General features: G+C 41.4%; 1 protein-coding gene across 1 annotated transcript in view; it reads right to left on the bottom strand.

Annotated features, from left to right (window-relative positions):
* Positions 1-15,882, bottom strand: part of LAMA4 (laminin subunit alpha 4) — a 104,603-nt gene that overhangs the window by 71,752 nt on the left and 16,969 nt on the right. The window contains exons 2-3 of the mRNA XM_086744055.1: positions 10,372-10,473; positions 627-751 (exon numbers count right to left, since the gene is read on the bottom strand). Of these exons, the coding sequence (XP_086600181.1) occupies positions 627-751; positions 10,372-10,473 (227 nt within the window). The remainder of the gene's footprint in view (positions 1-626; positions 752-10,371; positions 10,474-15,882) is intronic.

A 15,882-nucleotide genomic window follows, 5' to 3' on the forward strand; every position in this document is an offset into this window, starting at 1 on the left:
TGGAGTTATTTGTTTCTTCTGAAGGCACAAAGTGGCTAACAGCTGGAGCTCTTTGGCTTGGTCTTGGTTTTCTGTCAGGCTTCAGTGTTTCTTACCCAAAAGTAGCTGGGCATCAGCTGAAGGGCATGGTACTTGTCACAGTGTCCTCCAGCCCTTTCATTTTAACTGTTCCTGAACTAAACAGATCCCGCTGCTGTTTGCTCAGGAGACTGCTGGGCTATGCTTTTTGTGGTTGATTTTACCCTCCAGAGGTCGTGGATTGATCTTTCTGTCTGTATGTCTCAGTCATATACATCCCTGATGCAACCTTCCTTGGGAATGGGTTTCTTAAAAGTAATCAGACAGCTGAATAATCTCTCCTACGTAAAAGACAGTGAACTTGAATTTGCTAAAATATTTTGTCTTCCCTCTGGGTAAGAATTTTTATGAGTGCTTAAGAATATTTTACACCTTCTAAATTAGATACTGCTTCCTGTGGTTATAAATGTGAGCAGCTGGTAATCCTCTTATTTTCCCCCCAAGGCAAGGGCAAGGGTAATAGCCTTTGCTGCCTGCATCCACGAAGGGATGCTGACCCCACCTTGGAAAGGGCCAAAGGCAGCCCAAAGCGAAGACCCTTTACGTACTTGGCGAGCGCTGGCAGGGGGCAGGGGCAGGGTTGGCAGAACGTGGGCACTCCTTGGACAACATCACCAATGAAGCCATCCAGACATTGCTCGCAATGCTGTCCTGTTGTGTTCCTCTGGCAGTCCTTCAGTGGAAAGAGAGAGGGTGGTGAAAGTTAAACAGAGGTACTGCCTAATTCAAAAAGAAATCATTTAGCTGAAGACCTGGCCAAATAGAATAGGGGCTGATGCCAGATCTTGACCCTTCAAGGCATTGACAGATGAAGCCAAACCAGCTAGCACTGCTACAAATAAAAATGCTACAAATGATTACACTGGCCAGCCAGCAAGTGTTGGCAAGGTGCAGTACAGGGCAAAACAGGCACATGTGCCTGCCAGGTGGTGAAGCAGAAGTGGCACTGCCTGTCGTCAGAGATGTTGGGGGTACTCAGGTGAAGCCGGCAGCTCTGTTTTGAATTGTATATGCCGGTAGGAAAAAATCCCTTTTACTGACTGTCGTAGTTTAGCCGTGCTCAGGACCAAGCTACACAGTCTCTTGCTCACTCTCCCTGCCCTCTGAGGGCGTGGGAGAGAGATACTATTACAAACAGCTCGAGGTTTGAGATAAGGACAGGGAGAGATCATTGAAGTTACTGTTACAGGCAAAACAGTCTCAGCTTGGGGAAAACTATTTATTTATTATTTTTAATGAAACCAAAGCAGGATAATGAGAAAGAACAAAAACTTCCCCGCACTGCTCCCTCTTCCCGGACTTAACTTAATTTCAATTATCTCCACCTCCTTCCCCACCCCTGAGTGGCACAGGGGAGGAATAGGAATGAGGGTTGCGGTCAGTTCATCACAGGTTGTTTTCCACCTCTCCTTCCTCCTCAGGGAAAGAACTCCTCACATTCCTCCCCTGCTCCAGCGTGGGGTCCCTCCCACGGGCTGCAGTCCTTTGTGAAACTGCTCCAGCGTGGATCCTTTTCCACGGGGTGCAGTCCCTTAGAAACTGGCTGCCCCAGCGTGGGCCCTCCACAGGCCACAGCCTCCTTCAGGCATCCGCCTGCCCCAGCATGGGGTCCTCCATGAGCTGTAGGTGGATCTCTGCTCCTCTGTGGGCCTCCATGGGTTGCAGGGGGACAACCTGCTTCACCATGGTCTGTACCACGGGAATCTGCAGGGGAATCTTGTCAGGAGTGACTTTACTCCTCCCCCTCCTTCTTCACTGACCTTGGCGTCTGCAGCCGTTCCTCTCACAAGAAATTCTTCACAGTAAGCTCAGGCAGACGCCTCCCATGTTCTTTCATATCTCTTTGTTTCAGTTCTCCCAGTTGGGCCAGGCTAGGTGCACCCCGCAAACAGCATCTCTTATTGCCACCACTGGAGACCCAACGTGGACTACAGAGACCTTCGGTTGGATACTTTAGGGGACCTGTTGTGCTAAGTTCAGAGTTGGCACAGGTTCTAGGGAATGACCGCGGTGCCCTACTTTGTTCTCTAGTAGTCATTTAATCCCATCACAGAAGTCACTCTGCTGTCAGCAGCTGGCATTCCCTGGAATAACAGGGAAGCTGGGTGTGGGATTTCAGGAGCGCTCGCAGTGGGAGGGAGCTCCCCAGCATGGGGCAAGGGGCACCTTGGCCTCTTTGTGGTCAGAGCTTCTTCAGCAGCACCAGCCTGGGGGAGGGTGAGCTCAGTTTACTGATTTTTTCATCTGAGCCAATCTCTACAGATTTGAAACTCACTTTCTATTCCAACCATGGTGTAGACTTTCAAAAAAAGAGTATGAGGAGAGAGGAATGTGATTAGGGAAGATGTTTAATGAAAACAAATAGTCAAGTTTCACTTGCACAGGTGTTGCTAAATGAGTTTTGTACCTGAGCACTGTAACTTTAATTTAGTGGCAGAATTTTGTCCTGACAACATTGATGTTTTCTTTTTTCTTTTTCTAAATGTGTCCAGATATCATCAGTCTACACTGAAAAATGTAATTTTAGGAAATGACACTCACCCTTGCGAAAGCAAATCTGATTTTTTTTTTTAGCCCATCTTCCTCATTTGAATTCCATTAAATCCCCGAGTTAGGACGCATTAATTTAGCTCAGTCCCTTTTTGAATCTAGAAGACTTTGCTTGTCTTGCTGCATGTTTTATCGTCATTCAGAACCCATTGCATAGCAATTATTTATCTCTGCAAAGCTGTGATTTGGCTGGAGAACTCTACAGCAGGTAGAATATGGTAGGGAAAGCAAAAAGTCAATTTATTTTTCCTTAGATCTTTAAATAGATTAAACATCAATAGTTGTAGAACTAAATGTATTTTTTTTTCACAGTAATATCTGCCTTAAAGAAGAGAGTATTTAGTATACAGAAAACCAGAAGATTATTTTAATTAAAAAGCTCTAAAATACAGAAAGCTTGACTTGGAGGAAGGGGAGGAGAAAGAAACTTGGTGAGAGCAGAGAAACTGAGAGCAAATGAGGACAGAGCGGCAGGCAGCCGCGACGGAGACGTCCAGGCCTTGCACCCCTCTCTTGTGAGACTGCACTAACCGCAAGGCACATGGTGTGAGCCAGAAGGCAGTGGAAGGCTAATGCAGTTTTAAAAATAGTTTGCATTTGTCATTATTCAATGTAAAGATGATTTTAATGTACCACAAGCGAAAGATGAAAGCGTGGACACTGAGAGCTGGAAGAGAAAGAGCAATCCTGTATCCGAAGCACTGGCAGAGGCCTCGGGTGGGCTGCATTCAGTTGTAGCCTTCATCATGCTCTTTGTTTGTACTTGTAGCCTTCATCACACTCTTTGTTTGTGCTCTGAGCAATTCACTTCACCTCTCTTGTCCTCAGCTCTCCAAACAATACATGAGTATTATCAGAATAAATCTGTTACTGCTTTCCAAAGCTCAGATACTATTGTGATGAATTGAGCAGGGCTGCAAATGTTGGTCCTTAAATCTGCAGTGTTTTCATCTTCTACAGTATTTTCATCTTCTAAACCGAAGGGAAGTGCTAAAAGGCCCTTTTACCCCAAAGACCTTGTTAGCTGAATGCCTGAGGCACTTTTGTAGTTTTTCTCTGTTTGATAATTCTGTAAAAGTGGCTTTATCTTATTTAACAAGTCAGAACTCCTGTGGGTATTTACAGTTATATTTTTACAGTGATAAAAAAAGTGTCTATATATTTCATGTTCCATGGGCTTGCATCTCCAACAAAACTGCTGACTGCACTGAGCCCATGAGACATCTCTGAAGGCTGGGAGGACATCCACCCTGCAGCTTATGGGTGATTCTCAGCACTGGGGGGCACTGCTTTGGTAGTTTGAGAAAAGTGTTTTGCTTCTGGTCACTTTTGACAGAGAATCAATTATAAAGAAAAAAATGTAATTTCATTCATGGCAATTTTTGTGAAATTTGATTTTAAAGAAGTGCTTTGCTTTAATAGCTGCAACGATTACTCTTGATCCCAGTATTCATATATGCTTTAAAATGAAAAGCATCATTTATGGTTCCTGTCATAAATTGGACATGATTGTGGTTGTTCTTGGCCTTCCCTGACTCAGTGGTTTGTTCAAATGCAATCACAAAGTTGCAGAAATGTTTACTGATATTGGTATCTATTTTTCAAATAAAAAACCGTGGTATCCAGTTTTTGTTTTGGTTTCCTTTGAAAGACAAGGAAGACTGAAAGAAAGATCTCTAGAAAATACTCAATTGTATGTTTCTTATGACATCAAACACTGGACTTTAGCAGAAAATTGCTGCCTGTCTTTGTATGGAACAGAGCAAGACATGGTAAAGGTCACAAAAACAAGTACAACCATGCAGTTAGAAGTATTAACTAAGAAGTACTCTGCTCTCACTGTGTACCATCAGTTAGGGTGAGCGTTTCTACCTGGTCCTTACTGTAACTATCTATACTTTGCATACATGAAAAGCACATGAAAAAGTGTTTTGATGGGGTTACTTGAGAATGATTGCCAGCACTGAGCTCCTGAACTCATCTGCTTGGAAAGTAAAGCTGGAACCACTGTTCTGAAACCATTAGAGCACTTAATGTGATACAGTTCTGCTTGGTAAATACACTTGTGCACAAATAATAATAAAGTTTGTTGATTCTCTTCAGGCAATGGTACTGGAAACAATTTCCCAGCAAAAAAAACCCCAAACATACTTTTCTGTAAATGGATATAATGAAAAATCTGAGAGGAGAGAATCTGCCCCACCTTGATTTAGGACCTGGACTTAAGAGAAAAGAGCTCCTTCTAATGGTCTTCAAAGGCACCAGCTTCACTAAATGTGCCATTTAGGCAGTTATTTCAGGGAGGTTATTTCATTGGATGGCTAACACTTAGCGCAATTTAGGCAGACTGGACCTCCTCCATAGAGAGGAGACTCCTTTAAAAGAGCAGACTGGTTTTCCGTATACCCTCCAGAGTTAAAGAAGAAAGACAGGACTGACCACAGAGTGGTACAGAGGACCTGTATTAGGCAACTAATGCTGGATGGTATGGGGACTCTCCAGGGCAACCAAAAGTTAATACTGAGCCCTACCTCTGGTGAAGTCGGTGAAACAAAAACAAAAAAAAATCCTAGCGTCTGAAATATCATCTGTGAAATCCAGAAGTGTTCTCAAACCCTGGTTAGGAATTACAAATATTACTTTGCAGATTAAAACAGTCTACAGCAGGAACTTCTTGTTTTTGTTTTTGGTTTTTTTTTTTTCCTCTCTTTTTCCTATTCTGAGAGGCAGTCTTGTGGCAATTTTTTAATGCACAAAGATTGCATAAGAATAAATAAATTATATAGGTGAAATGATACAAGAGGTTTACATTTCTGTGCAGTCTGTCTGTATTTATTGCTGGGCCAGTGGATGTTAGCCTGAGGTGCAATATCTGGATGTAGATTTAGACTTCCTCAAATCTGGGAGATGCCTTCTTACCTCCCTGTCTCTGAGGTTACAGAACTGCAAAATATTGCCCATGCCAGCATGCCAGAACTCACTGCTGTCCCACAATAATGACAGCAAACAGTACTCAGCATAATGACTTGAGAGCCACGAGATTTTCCTGATTTATCTTTTTAATCTTTAAGTTTTGTGAGTTCAAGCCTTCTCTGTCCAGCCACTGTGGATGAGATGCAGTGTTAGCTTACAGAATTTCTTATGGAAGGAGATGAGGTACTAAAAAGAAACACTAAATATTGTGCAACTTTTACAAGTTGTCAAGACAACTGTCAACCTAAATTAATGAGAATAGCAAAAATACTCAGTTCCTCATCCAGTTTGGGTCAACATACCCCATCTGTGTCAAAGTTTTGGTTTGTAGAACTTGTCCTGTATTAATGAATGAAGTGGGAGTTGATGTCTTGCCGAAACCACCTGGCCTTCTACTTTCTCACTCCATCACTTGTCTTAGCTTACTGTGGGAACTGCAACTGCGCAGATGTGAGAGCAATGGCAGCCCTTCCTCGCAGTCTTGGCCTGACTGCCTGTGTGCCTCTTGTACAGGCTGCACAGAGAATGGAAATGAAGTGGCTGCATGTTGGGGTCACTGTTGCAAGTTTTTGACAGCAGAACAGTTAGGACAACCGCTACTAAGTTAAAATACAGCTAAAAGGAAGGGAAATATCTACATCTGAGGCCTGAGACTATTAACACTAATGTTTTTGATAACTGTTGCATCCCAAAACACTCTGGAGAAGAGAAGGGCTGCATTTCAGCACCAGATTGTGGTAGTTCTGGTTGGCTTTCCAAACATATATCACCAAGTTCACTGTAGATAGATGTAGTCCATCTTCATAGAAAGAAACAATGAGCTGTAAGCTGCAAGGCTCTTCGTAAAGCTAGAAGCACCTAATAAGCTGGAGAGTTTTGCTAACTCCCTGCTGCTTTTTTTCTTGTGCTTGATGGATGGTTGTAGATCCATTGGCGATTCTCCAGACCTGCCTTGGCAATCATGTGGAACATATTATCCTCTCGGGCAGAACTGTCAAATCCGTTCCAATCTTTCCACTCAGCTGTAAACCCAAATGCTTAAACGCAAATCACTTACACAACAATACACTCTATTATAAAAAATTCCATAAAAGGCTAGAAGGATACCAGTGAATTTATCCTCTCCACTATTTATGATACTTTGGTCCTTCTTGTTCCAAAAAGGTAATATTTATTTATTTATCTATCTTTTTATTTATTTAGCATAATCTTTGGATACTTTATATACATACTGATCAAATATATGGGACTGAGATGATAACAAAGCACTTACTTAGAGATTTTTAGGTAGACATCAACAAATTTACCCGTTACCTTCTGCTATAGTGCTCTCTTCAGACTTGCTCCTTCTGCTCTATGCATTTTCATGCATTTATGAAGTTCTAACCACCATTAAGAGTAGAAACAATGTGCTGGCTGCTCTTCTAACACTTGCATGATTTTCTATACTAAAAAAATAGGCCGAATGGCTCTGTGGTTTTAATCACAGGACAATGTGATTGATTTCTACACCAGTTTTATGTGGACATCTATGCAAGAAAGGCTCTGTCTGCAATAATTTCTTCTGTCTGGTTACCTAATGAGATTGTTTATTCATTGATTGTGTCATTCAATAAGCTTTTAAAGACTCGTGGATTTAATTTACACTGTACGAATTAGCTGAGAGAAGTTTTGAAACAGAACCCTAAGACAGATACTTATGTCAGCAGAAATTAAAGATGCGAGTACTTTACCCTAAGGCAGCATTAATAGGGGTTTAATTTTATTTGATTTCAAATTCAGGGCAGAGGTCAATGAAAATGTCATTAATTTGTATGCTGTGGGAACTACATTTACCAAATTGATTTGGAGGATTTCCATAATATGATGGTCTTAGAGCATTGCATGGAGTCTGACCCTTATATTTTATCCCTTTTGAAGTAGAGTACTTTTTTATTTTCATACTGCCTTGTTAATTTATTCAGTTCTTATAACTTAGTTATTACTTAAACTACAAAAGATAATTACCTACCAGCTGAACACAATGCCATTATTACTTCCATGTTGTCTTCTGTCATTGTGAGCACAGTTAACTTTAAAAACAGATTTTTTTTTTTCATGTTTAAATCATTCCATTGTGTGACTAAACATGCAGACATAGAAACTTTTAACTTTGTAGAACGTCAGTTCTTCTAAAGGTCTTCTGCTAAGAACATTCCACAACATCTATGACTCATGATTAGGATAACATGTGGTGCCAATGGAGAGTCCCAAAGTGACAGAGCTTTAGACACTGTGTGTCAGCAGCAGGGAGATAGCAGGTTTATACTGACAGAAACTGAGGATGACAACAATTATAATACAGCATAAATACAGAATATCTTTTTTTTTTTTTTTTAAACAGCCTATTAAATACTAACTGAATGAAGAAAGTCTTATGTTTCACTATCAAGTGTGGTAGCCACCACTGCAAGAATTACTGGAGTAAATTGCCTAAAAATTTCAGGACAGAGAATATAGTGAGCTCTTCGTACCATGTTGTCATATTTCTTTGCAGAAACTCCCAGCTATGTAGGTACCTACTCCTTTCTGTCCCAGCCTCAGCCCTCAGCAGGCTTTGGTCAGATACCTTCCTGTGCTTCTCCAGAGTGGCCCTTGGGGAAGATTGCTTTGTCCAGCGATTCCAGTTCAAATCACATTATCAACTATCAAGTCTCCTTCTCCCAAATTACATGCATTCGTTCATCTAACATGCTGCTTCTTGCTGTAATCCAAATTCCATCTTTCTTTCTCTAAGCTTTTCTTCTCCCAGGCTTTCTCAGTCACATTTTGCAGTTTACCAGTTTCATCAGTCTTCTGATTTCCCCTGGAAATTTCCGCATCCTTAGGGAAGTCATGTTACTGCAGTCCCTATGGGTATTTTTGGTTCTGTTTTATGCTATCAAATCTTCAAAACCCCTTTTCGGTCTGCTCTTTCCTTGCACCATGCTCTTTCACTCTTATTTAACTTAAGCCTTTTTGATGTTCCTCTTTATTCAGAAGTAAATTACCTGAGCTTAATGACTTATTAAATAATTCAGATAAGCCATCAAATGGCTTATTTGAACTCAAGTAATAAACTGGGGTTTAGCGTTTAGTTTTGTTCTTTACTACCTGATCAGTTCTGAGAGTCTAGTATCCTGGAGAAATGCCAGTCAGGAATGTACATATGCTTTCAGATTATTTCCTGCTGATGCACTAACTTTGTTTTCATGTGGTTTTTTTTTCCCTCTAACCCTTGACATCAGCCTTATTTTTGTAGCAGATGGGAAACAAGTTTTTTGTTGTGTTTGTAAACTGAGGATCTAATAACTTCCTTACCTCATATATTATACTCCAGAAACTCTGTGGTCACCAGAGTCATCAGAAGCAGACATTTGTCAAGCTCTCTCTCTTGTTCTCAAGTCTTCCATCAGAAGTTTTCTCTTTTCACCACTGTGTCACGTGACACTAAGGGGACAATCATCCCATGAGCGCAAACCACGTGCATGTGAAAGAGAGTAGCTGGGAAAGGTGGGAATGACAAGGACTGCAAAACCACTTAAAAAATTTTAATGTTAAAATACTAAGCCAATATGTGTTCTGCAGAAACCAGCCAATCCTAAGCACACTGTACTCGTCAAGCCATAATAATTGTCAGCTGCACTGTCTTCCTCCCATGGGAATAAAAATGGTAGGAAATATGCCACAGATCATGGCTCTGCGTGTTTGTATAACTGAAAACTTGATAGAGGCTGCAACGATGCAAAGTATGTGAATATTATCAGGCCATTTTATGAAGAGACAAACTAAGGGCAAAGGTTTATGACTTGTCAAAAGTAACACATGGCAGAGCAAGGAGCTCTGGGCTCTACTCCTGCTTTACGAGCCTGTACAGAGTACACTGCTGCCTAGCTCTTGCTATGTGGTTTAGATACATTTCACTATTAACTTCCATCCTTTTTTTTTAGTGTATTACTGCCCTGATTGCCCACTAGTAATTTGTGTTAATTTTACTGGACTGATTTTTGCTCTGGAGGTACAAGTGATCAACTACTACTATTAACTCACAGCTTTTTGTATGAGCTGATACTGATTGAAACCAAACATATGGGAACCTGTAATACTACCTTAGAGTTCAACATGCTTTTCCCTTGGTGTATTATTTCAGCCTCCTCATGTTGTTCCTTCACAGCAGGAGGCTGCCATACAGCAGAATTACTATGGATAACACATGTATGTACACTCACAGGGGTCACTCACCATTGTAAATTGTTTATATGATATACAGCACTGTATTCATAAAGAGGAGAAGGAAGTGTATTTGAATTTATACGTTTTTTTTTTTTCTCCAGGGGTATACCAAAGCCTTTCCATATTTCTGATGGTCTAAAAATTTTCCCCAGCATAGTGACTCTCACAGATACTGCATGCAGGAAGGGTTTTGAATTGGCAGAGATAATTTAAGTAAGTGAGAATGAAATTTGGCCAGGATAATCTTGTTAATGCATTGATCTTGGCCCTGCTTATGATTGCCCTTCAGCAAAAATCTCCTGTGGTACAGACACTACTTTTGCTGTGCATTGCAGTTGAGCACTGGTGTTAATAGAAGAGTCAGACCATGGTTTCTTGAGTGTACCTCAGAAATATTTCCTTCATGTGGAGCCTCATGCAAGAGTGAAAGAAGGTGAAAGTGTTCATGTTATCATTAAAAAAAAAAAAAAGGTACTATTATTCAGTGAGGGACCAGCAGAGAAGGCAGGAATTCCTTACCACACAGATTCCAGATCCATCAAGGCATCTGTTTGCATTACCATTACAGTTGCAAGGAGAGCATTTTCCTGAGCTGGTACGGTAAAATCCTTCTTGGCATCCCTGCAATGAAAAAATAAAAATAATGTATCTCCTATGTATTTGGAGAGTTAGGTTTGGCTGAGAGGCGGAGGAAAGCAAGAATTGCAACCATCGGATCTCCCCAGAGCACACTGTGCTACCCCACCATAGGAGACCACACACATGCTGTTGAACTCGAGTCTGTTCTTTCACTCTCTGCCCTGGTGCTGCTTTTTTTTGCCTTACAGTATTTAAACTGTCAACATTCCTGCCTGTATCCTACCCCCGGCCAGGAGCGGGTGCCTGCCAGGGGCTGAGAGGTTGGCAGATTCTTACTGCATTTTGTACTAGAGGATGAGTTAGCTAGAAATGGTGGTCCTTATTCAGTAAAGAAGGTGTATTTATAGGGAAGGAATAGCTTTTACTTAAAAGAGAAAAGCTTTAGGTAGTTTACTAAAGGCAGACGTTGTGCTGGCTTTTATGAGCTTTGGATGCAGAGCCTAGAGGAGACAGAAACAGATCTACAAAGATCAGTGCCCTCTGGATGAATGCTGGCTGGCTGCTGTGAGAGCCTACCAAAGCAGTGCAGGCTGGCTGTTTGTCTGTGAGGCCGGTGAGTTGTGCCAGCGATAACCTGTTGTCATTCCAGAGAGCAATCAGTCCCTGGGAGGTACAACAGTTCTTCAATGTGACTTAATAAATAAATAAGGGGGAGGCTGCATGAAAGGTAAAATTTTCCTGTTATTTCGTAAATGTGTGGCTGTGCTTGGTCTGTATCATTTAATACTTTTGATAACTTACCAAAGCTTACCAAAATTAAACAGAAGATTGGAAATATCTAAATAATCTTCTAAATACTAAGTAGAGCAATAATATAAGGAATCAGAAACACAAAACTACTAAGATGTCCCTCTAAGACATGGAAAATAAAAAAGAAAATGAAAGAGGATAGCTTTTGTTTGGTCTATAACATGTAAATTCTTGTTCTCCACTGAGGAACTGGTGAGAGAGGCACAGATTGGCCTTGGGAGCAACCTCTGTTACTCAGGCAGCACCTGCTCCCCATGTGCAGTCTCCCTGTGTCTCATGTATGATCCATGCGAACTCATGAACTTCTGGATCCTAAAGCTCTTACCCTTGCATAACTCTGGCAATGTTGTTGCACAGCTGATGTGAAGGCCCTAGCATGTAATTTAGATCTCCAGAGATTACTTAGCACACCCTGTTTCTGCTAGCATTTACAAACACTGTCCCTGAGGTGGCTGTCAGAGCCTGAGTTATGCCAGACTCTCCCGGAATATTTTTTGTGGCTGCCTCTACAGCACTTTGTGTATTCTGTGGCTCCTGAGGTCACTTACTCTTGCAAAAGAGTGGGAAAAGTTAGAGAAGAGTTCAAGAGAATCAGAAGTGTATGATCTTGCATAGCTTGCATTTGTATGAGGTATGAGGCCTCTTATTACATTGTACTAATCTAATTACATTTCCTTTGTATCTCCCTCCTCCTCATTTTCTGGGTTGCCCTGAAATAAAGGATATTTTCCTTTCTATGTTGACCTCACCATTGCTTCTCATGCCCACTGTAAGCTATGACATGGCACACATTATCATCTACAGTATTGAATGCAGCATCGCACGGTGATACCTCCACTAGCTGTAAAAACTTGTCTGTGAGTAGTATGGCTAACTAGCCCTGCTAGTGGCTGTGGCTAATTAACCCTGGCACAGTGCTATGGCTGTATTGCTTCTGGGACCTGAATCTGTACGTCTACATGTTGCTGTAGATATAGCTGTGGAGCACTGGGTAGCAAGAGCCAGCAAACTCGAGATTCATCTGCATGCTAGCTTCCATTCTCAAGAGCGAATACATACTTCTATCCAGCCAGATAAGCTGTTTGTTTAGAAAATAATGTATCTTACGAGATGACTAACAACAAGCCTGAGAAATGAGGTTTATAAATGAATCATTAATCCAATCTTATCCCTGAGAGCTCTGAGAAGCTGAGATGAACATAAATGGAAAACTTAGTTGCCTTTACCATTCTTACACACAATATTTTATCTGGTTTGCTTTGCAAACACTTTCTTAGATAATAGCTCCTAGGAGGAAAAGCCTTAATACCATAGCCACTTTGGGACAGTAGAAATACTGTCTATTTGTACTGCTTGTTTCTTTTAGTCGTTTAGTCTTAACATAGAGCTGTAGGACTGGCTCCCACCAGATTAAGGATTTCAGCTGAATGATTACGCCACACACTGTGGAAGGGAGACAGTTAGTTTCTAAATTGAAAACAGATTCTTACACCAGTGTCTGTCTTGGCAATGTTTCTCTCCACCCATACAGATCTAAGGCATGTTATATTCTCTGATGCCCCTCAATTGGTGGGTGGTCCCAGTTGGTCTATTAGTGGTTGCCCAAAAGTTTTCCTGGTTTTGTGGGTCTAAGCAGATTTTTTTTTTTTTCACTTATGATGGCGAATGTGGACAATGGAAAGGTGTAAGCTTGTGTAAAGGTGTCTATACAAATCCTTCAGTCAGCGAGAAAGATCATCTCGTTTATACTTTAACTAAGGGCATGCCTACATTGCAGCCATGAGTGAGCTTTCACCTAGTCTACTCACCCAGCAGTCACAAGTTAGGCGCAGTTCAGTGCAACATCACTGGTTCCAGCTGTACAGGAGGCTTGTATGGCCTTTGCTGAAGTCCACTGGGAACCAGTTTACCTCCTACTCTGAGCAGACAGGCTTCTTGAGTATGTCTCAAGACATCTGCTTCAGTTTGGGTGCCTGCTATTCTCATTGTCAGAGCCCCTTTTGAAAATGAGATACAGGCTTCTAAGTCACCTGGGTATTTTTTTGGCAACATTTTTTCCCCACATTGTTCAATTCATCACAAAAACTTGGAAGGTGCTGATACTCACTGTTTTAATACAGTATTTTAAACCATGGGTTGCATCAATTTAAACCAGAAATGAGGTATTGACAATCAATGCTATGAGGGAAGTGGGAATGAGGGGAAAATGGGATCCAGATTGTTTCCTTCGGGTTTAGGGGTTTTCTCAGGCATTCTCAATTATTCAGATATAATTTTGTTGCTCCTTGCCCTTCTAGTGATAATGGAGTGATGGGTTGGTTTTTCCAAGGCGTGAGCCAACATTATATTTATAAAAAGAAGTGTCAGAGTGTTGAGCTAATTGAGGGATTCAAATGGCTGGATGTTCTGGGAGCACAAAATAATTGCACACAAAGCACAAACAGGTCTGGAACAAAATGGAAATACCCTCCCTGCAAAATTGTTATGTAGGCAATTGAGTGAAGAACATTTCCATCCACTGCCTGTTTCTGAATAGTGAAGACAATTAGTAGTCCAAAATGCTAGGTCTGCTTTAGCAATTATGTCTTCACAATTATTAGATTTTTTTTTTTTTGCCTGAGGGACAATGTTTGTTTCAGTTCAAACTGAAAAGTCTAATCTAATGTAGATCTTGCTGAGCTCTTGAAAATATTTTACACCCATGGTGCATTTATTTGCTCCCCCCCCCCCCCGGCCTTGCATCTGGATTTAATTATTACATTTCTTAAAAACAAGAACTAGCTGCAATGCTGAGAGGGTTGTGGAGCCTGTAGCCATATTCTGTTGCTTCAAAGCCTTCTGCTGATATGGGTGCAAGGTGGGACTGAAGATAGAAGACAATCCACATACGCAAGTTTACCCCTGTATTATATTCAAGCAGTTCCACCAGTTTCACTGCATCTGCTCCTGATCTGTGCCTGCATAACTGAGGCAGAATCAGGTCCCCATTCCTTCCCTGCAGCCAGCTAGCAGCAGTGGTGTAGCTGTGATGGAGTAGGTACGTTTGTTGTGACCCTGCCTCTTCTGGCTTGCTTTTCTCAAAAGAAGAGTGTTGTGCTGGGAATATGCACAGAGGGTTCTCTGCGGTTACATCTGCATCACCCAACTGAAGAAGGGCAAGGCATGGTTTGAGACACTGGCTTACGATCATCTATACTGACTGACAGTTCATTTTCTGCCTTGATTTTGCTCTTTGGCAGATTGTGCTTTTCCTGACAATGTGCAGGCACAGCTCAGAGCATGGCATCTGTTAGGATGTGTTCCCACTAAGCAGTATGTATGGGACTGCTCTTTTCTGGGCAAACATGGAGAGCGCTTCAGCACGTGGACATGGGCTGTGTTATGCTACTTGAATAGGAGGTCCCCACATGGCTTTATTCAGTAGTTCAGATGTAGCCATTGACTCTCTTCATCTAATAGTAAGAAAACATGGCATGTTCCTTTAGTTAGTACTGGAACTTGTGACTTCCCTGTGAATATATAAAAGCACAAAGGGTCTCTTTCTTCCACAATAAAAAGCTCCCTTGGATCCACACCAGTGTTTGTTATTTCCAGAGTTTTCTCTTGAGTGCTGGGGTACATGAAGGGATGTGGATTCAGGGTTAAAAGGTGTTTTTAAGACATTAAGACATTTTGGCCTTTGTTATATTCATTATACTCATGCCTACCAGTCTTGGACCAGGAATCGCATTATAATTGATCCGAAACAAACCCAGAAGAAAAAGATGGTGATTGCCTCCAGGACTATTGTAAAAGAGGAGCCAGCTGGTGCACTTGAGGAACTGAATGTGAAGAACAGCACCCAAAGTAGCAGTTGTGGCACATCAGCTACCAAGTCACTGCTAAGTTTAGTGTCAGCTGAGACTTGGTTGTAGCTGGCCAGTAGTGTTATGTTCTTTGTTGATAGAGACAGAGTCAAAAGGTGTGCTTCCTTCCAGGTCTGAGAAGGATCCTCAGTTGGCTGCATGGCTGTTCAGACATAACAGGGCAAAGATCAAACATTACGGTATTTCTCAGTAGATTCTCACTTCAAAGCTCTCTTCAGGATAGTAAAAGTGAGTGCAGCCTGGGCACAGCTGAATCCTATAAAGTCACAGGCTTGTGATGAAATGAAAATTAACTTAATTAACCTAATATCCAAAATGACCCTGCAAAAAATGAAAGAACTTCTATCCTGTGTCACAAACACCTATATTTTGTGTAGAAGGGTGATTTTTGATGCCAAGAGGCAAAAGCTTACTTTTTTTTTTTTTTTTCTGGCAGCCCCCATGCATTGCTTCTTCATGGGCCAAGAGGCTAGATAAATGACTGTATCATAATTTACGGTATGCTACCCAAGTCATAGTAACTGTTCCTGATCTTGGTCTTTTAGTTTTCAGTGGAAGATAATTAAATTCTCATTACCTGTCATCTGGTGATGATCCAGAACATACACAGATAGTTACCTGTGGCTAAGCTGACATACCACAGCTTGTTCACCTGCTTTCTCTTGATGGTGTAGCAAGTTCATTGGATATACAGTTTCATTTTGAAAAGATTTTTGTGCATGTGAGTTTTCATTTTTCTGCTGTCTGACTTGTTCTGTGAAGGTGGTAAAATATT

Source organism: Chlamydotis macqueenii, chromosome 3 (assembly GCF_036417535.1).
Source record: "Chlamydotis macqueenii isolate bChlMac1 chromosome 3, bChlMac1.mat, whole genome shotgun sequence".
NCBI lineage: Eukaryota > Metazoa > Chordata > Aves > Otidiformes > Otididae > Chlamydotis > Chlamydotis macqueenii.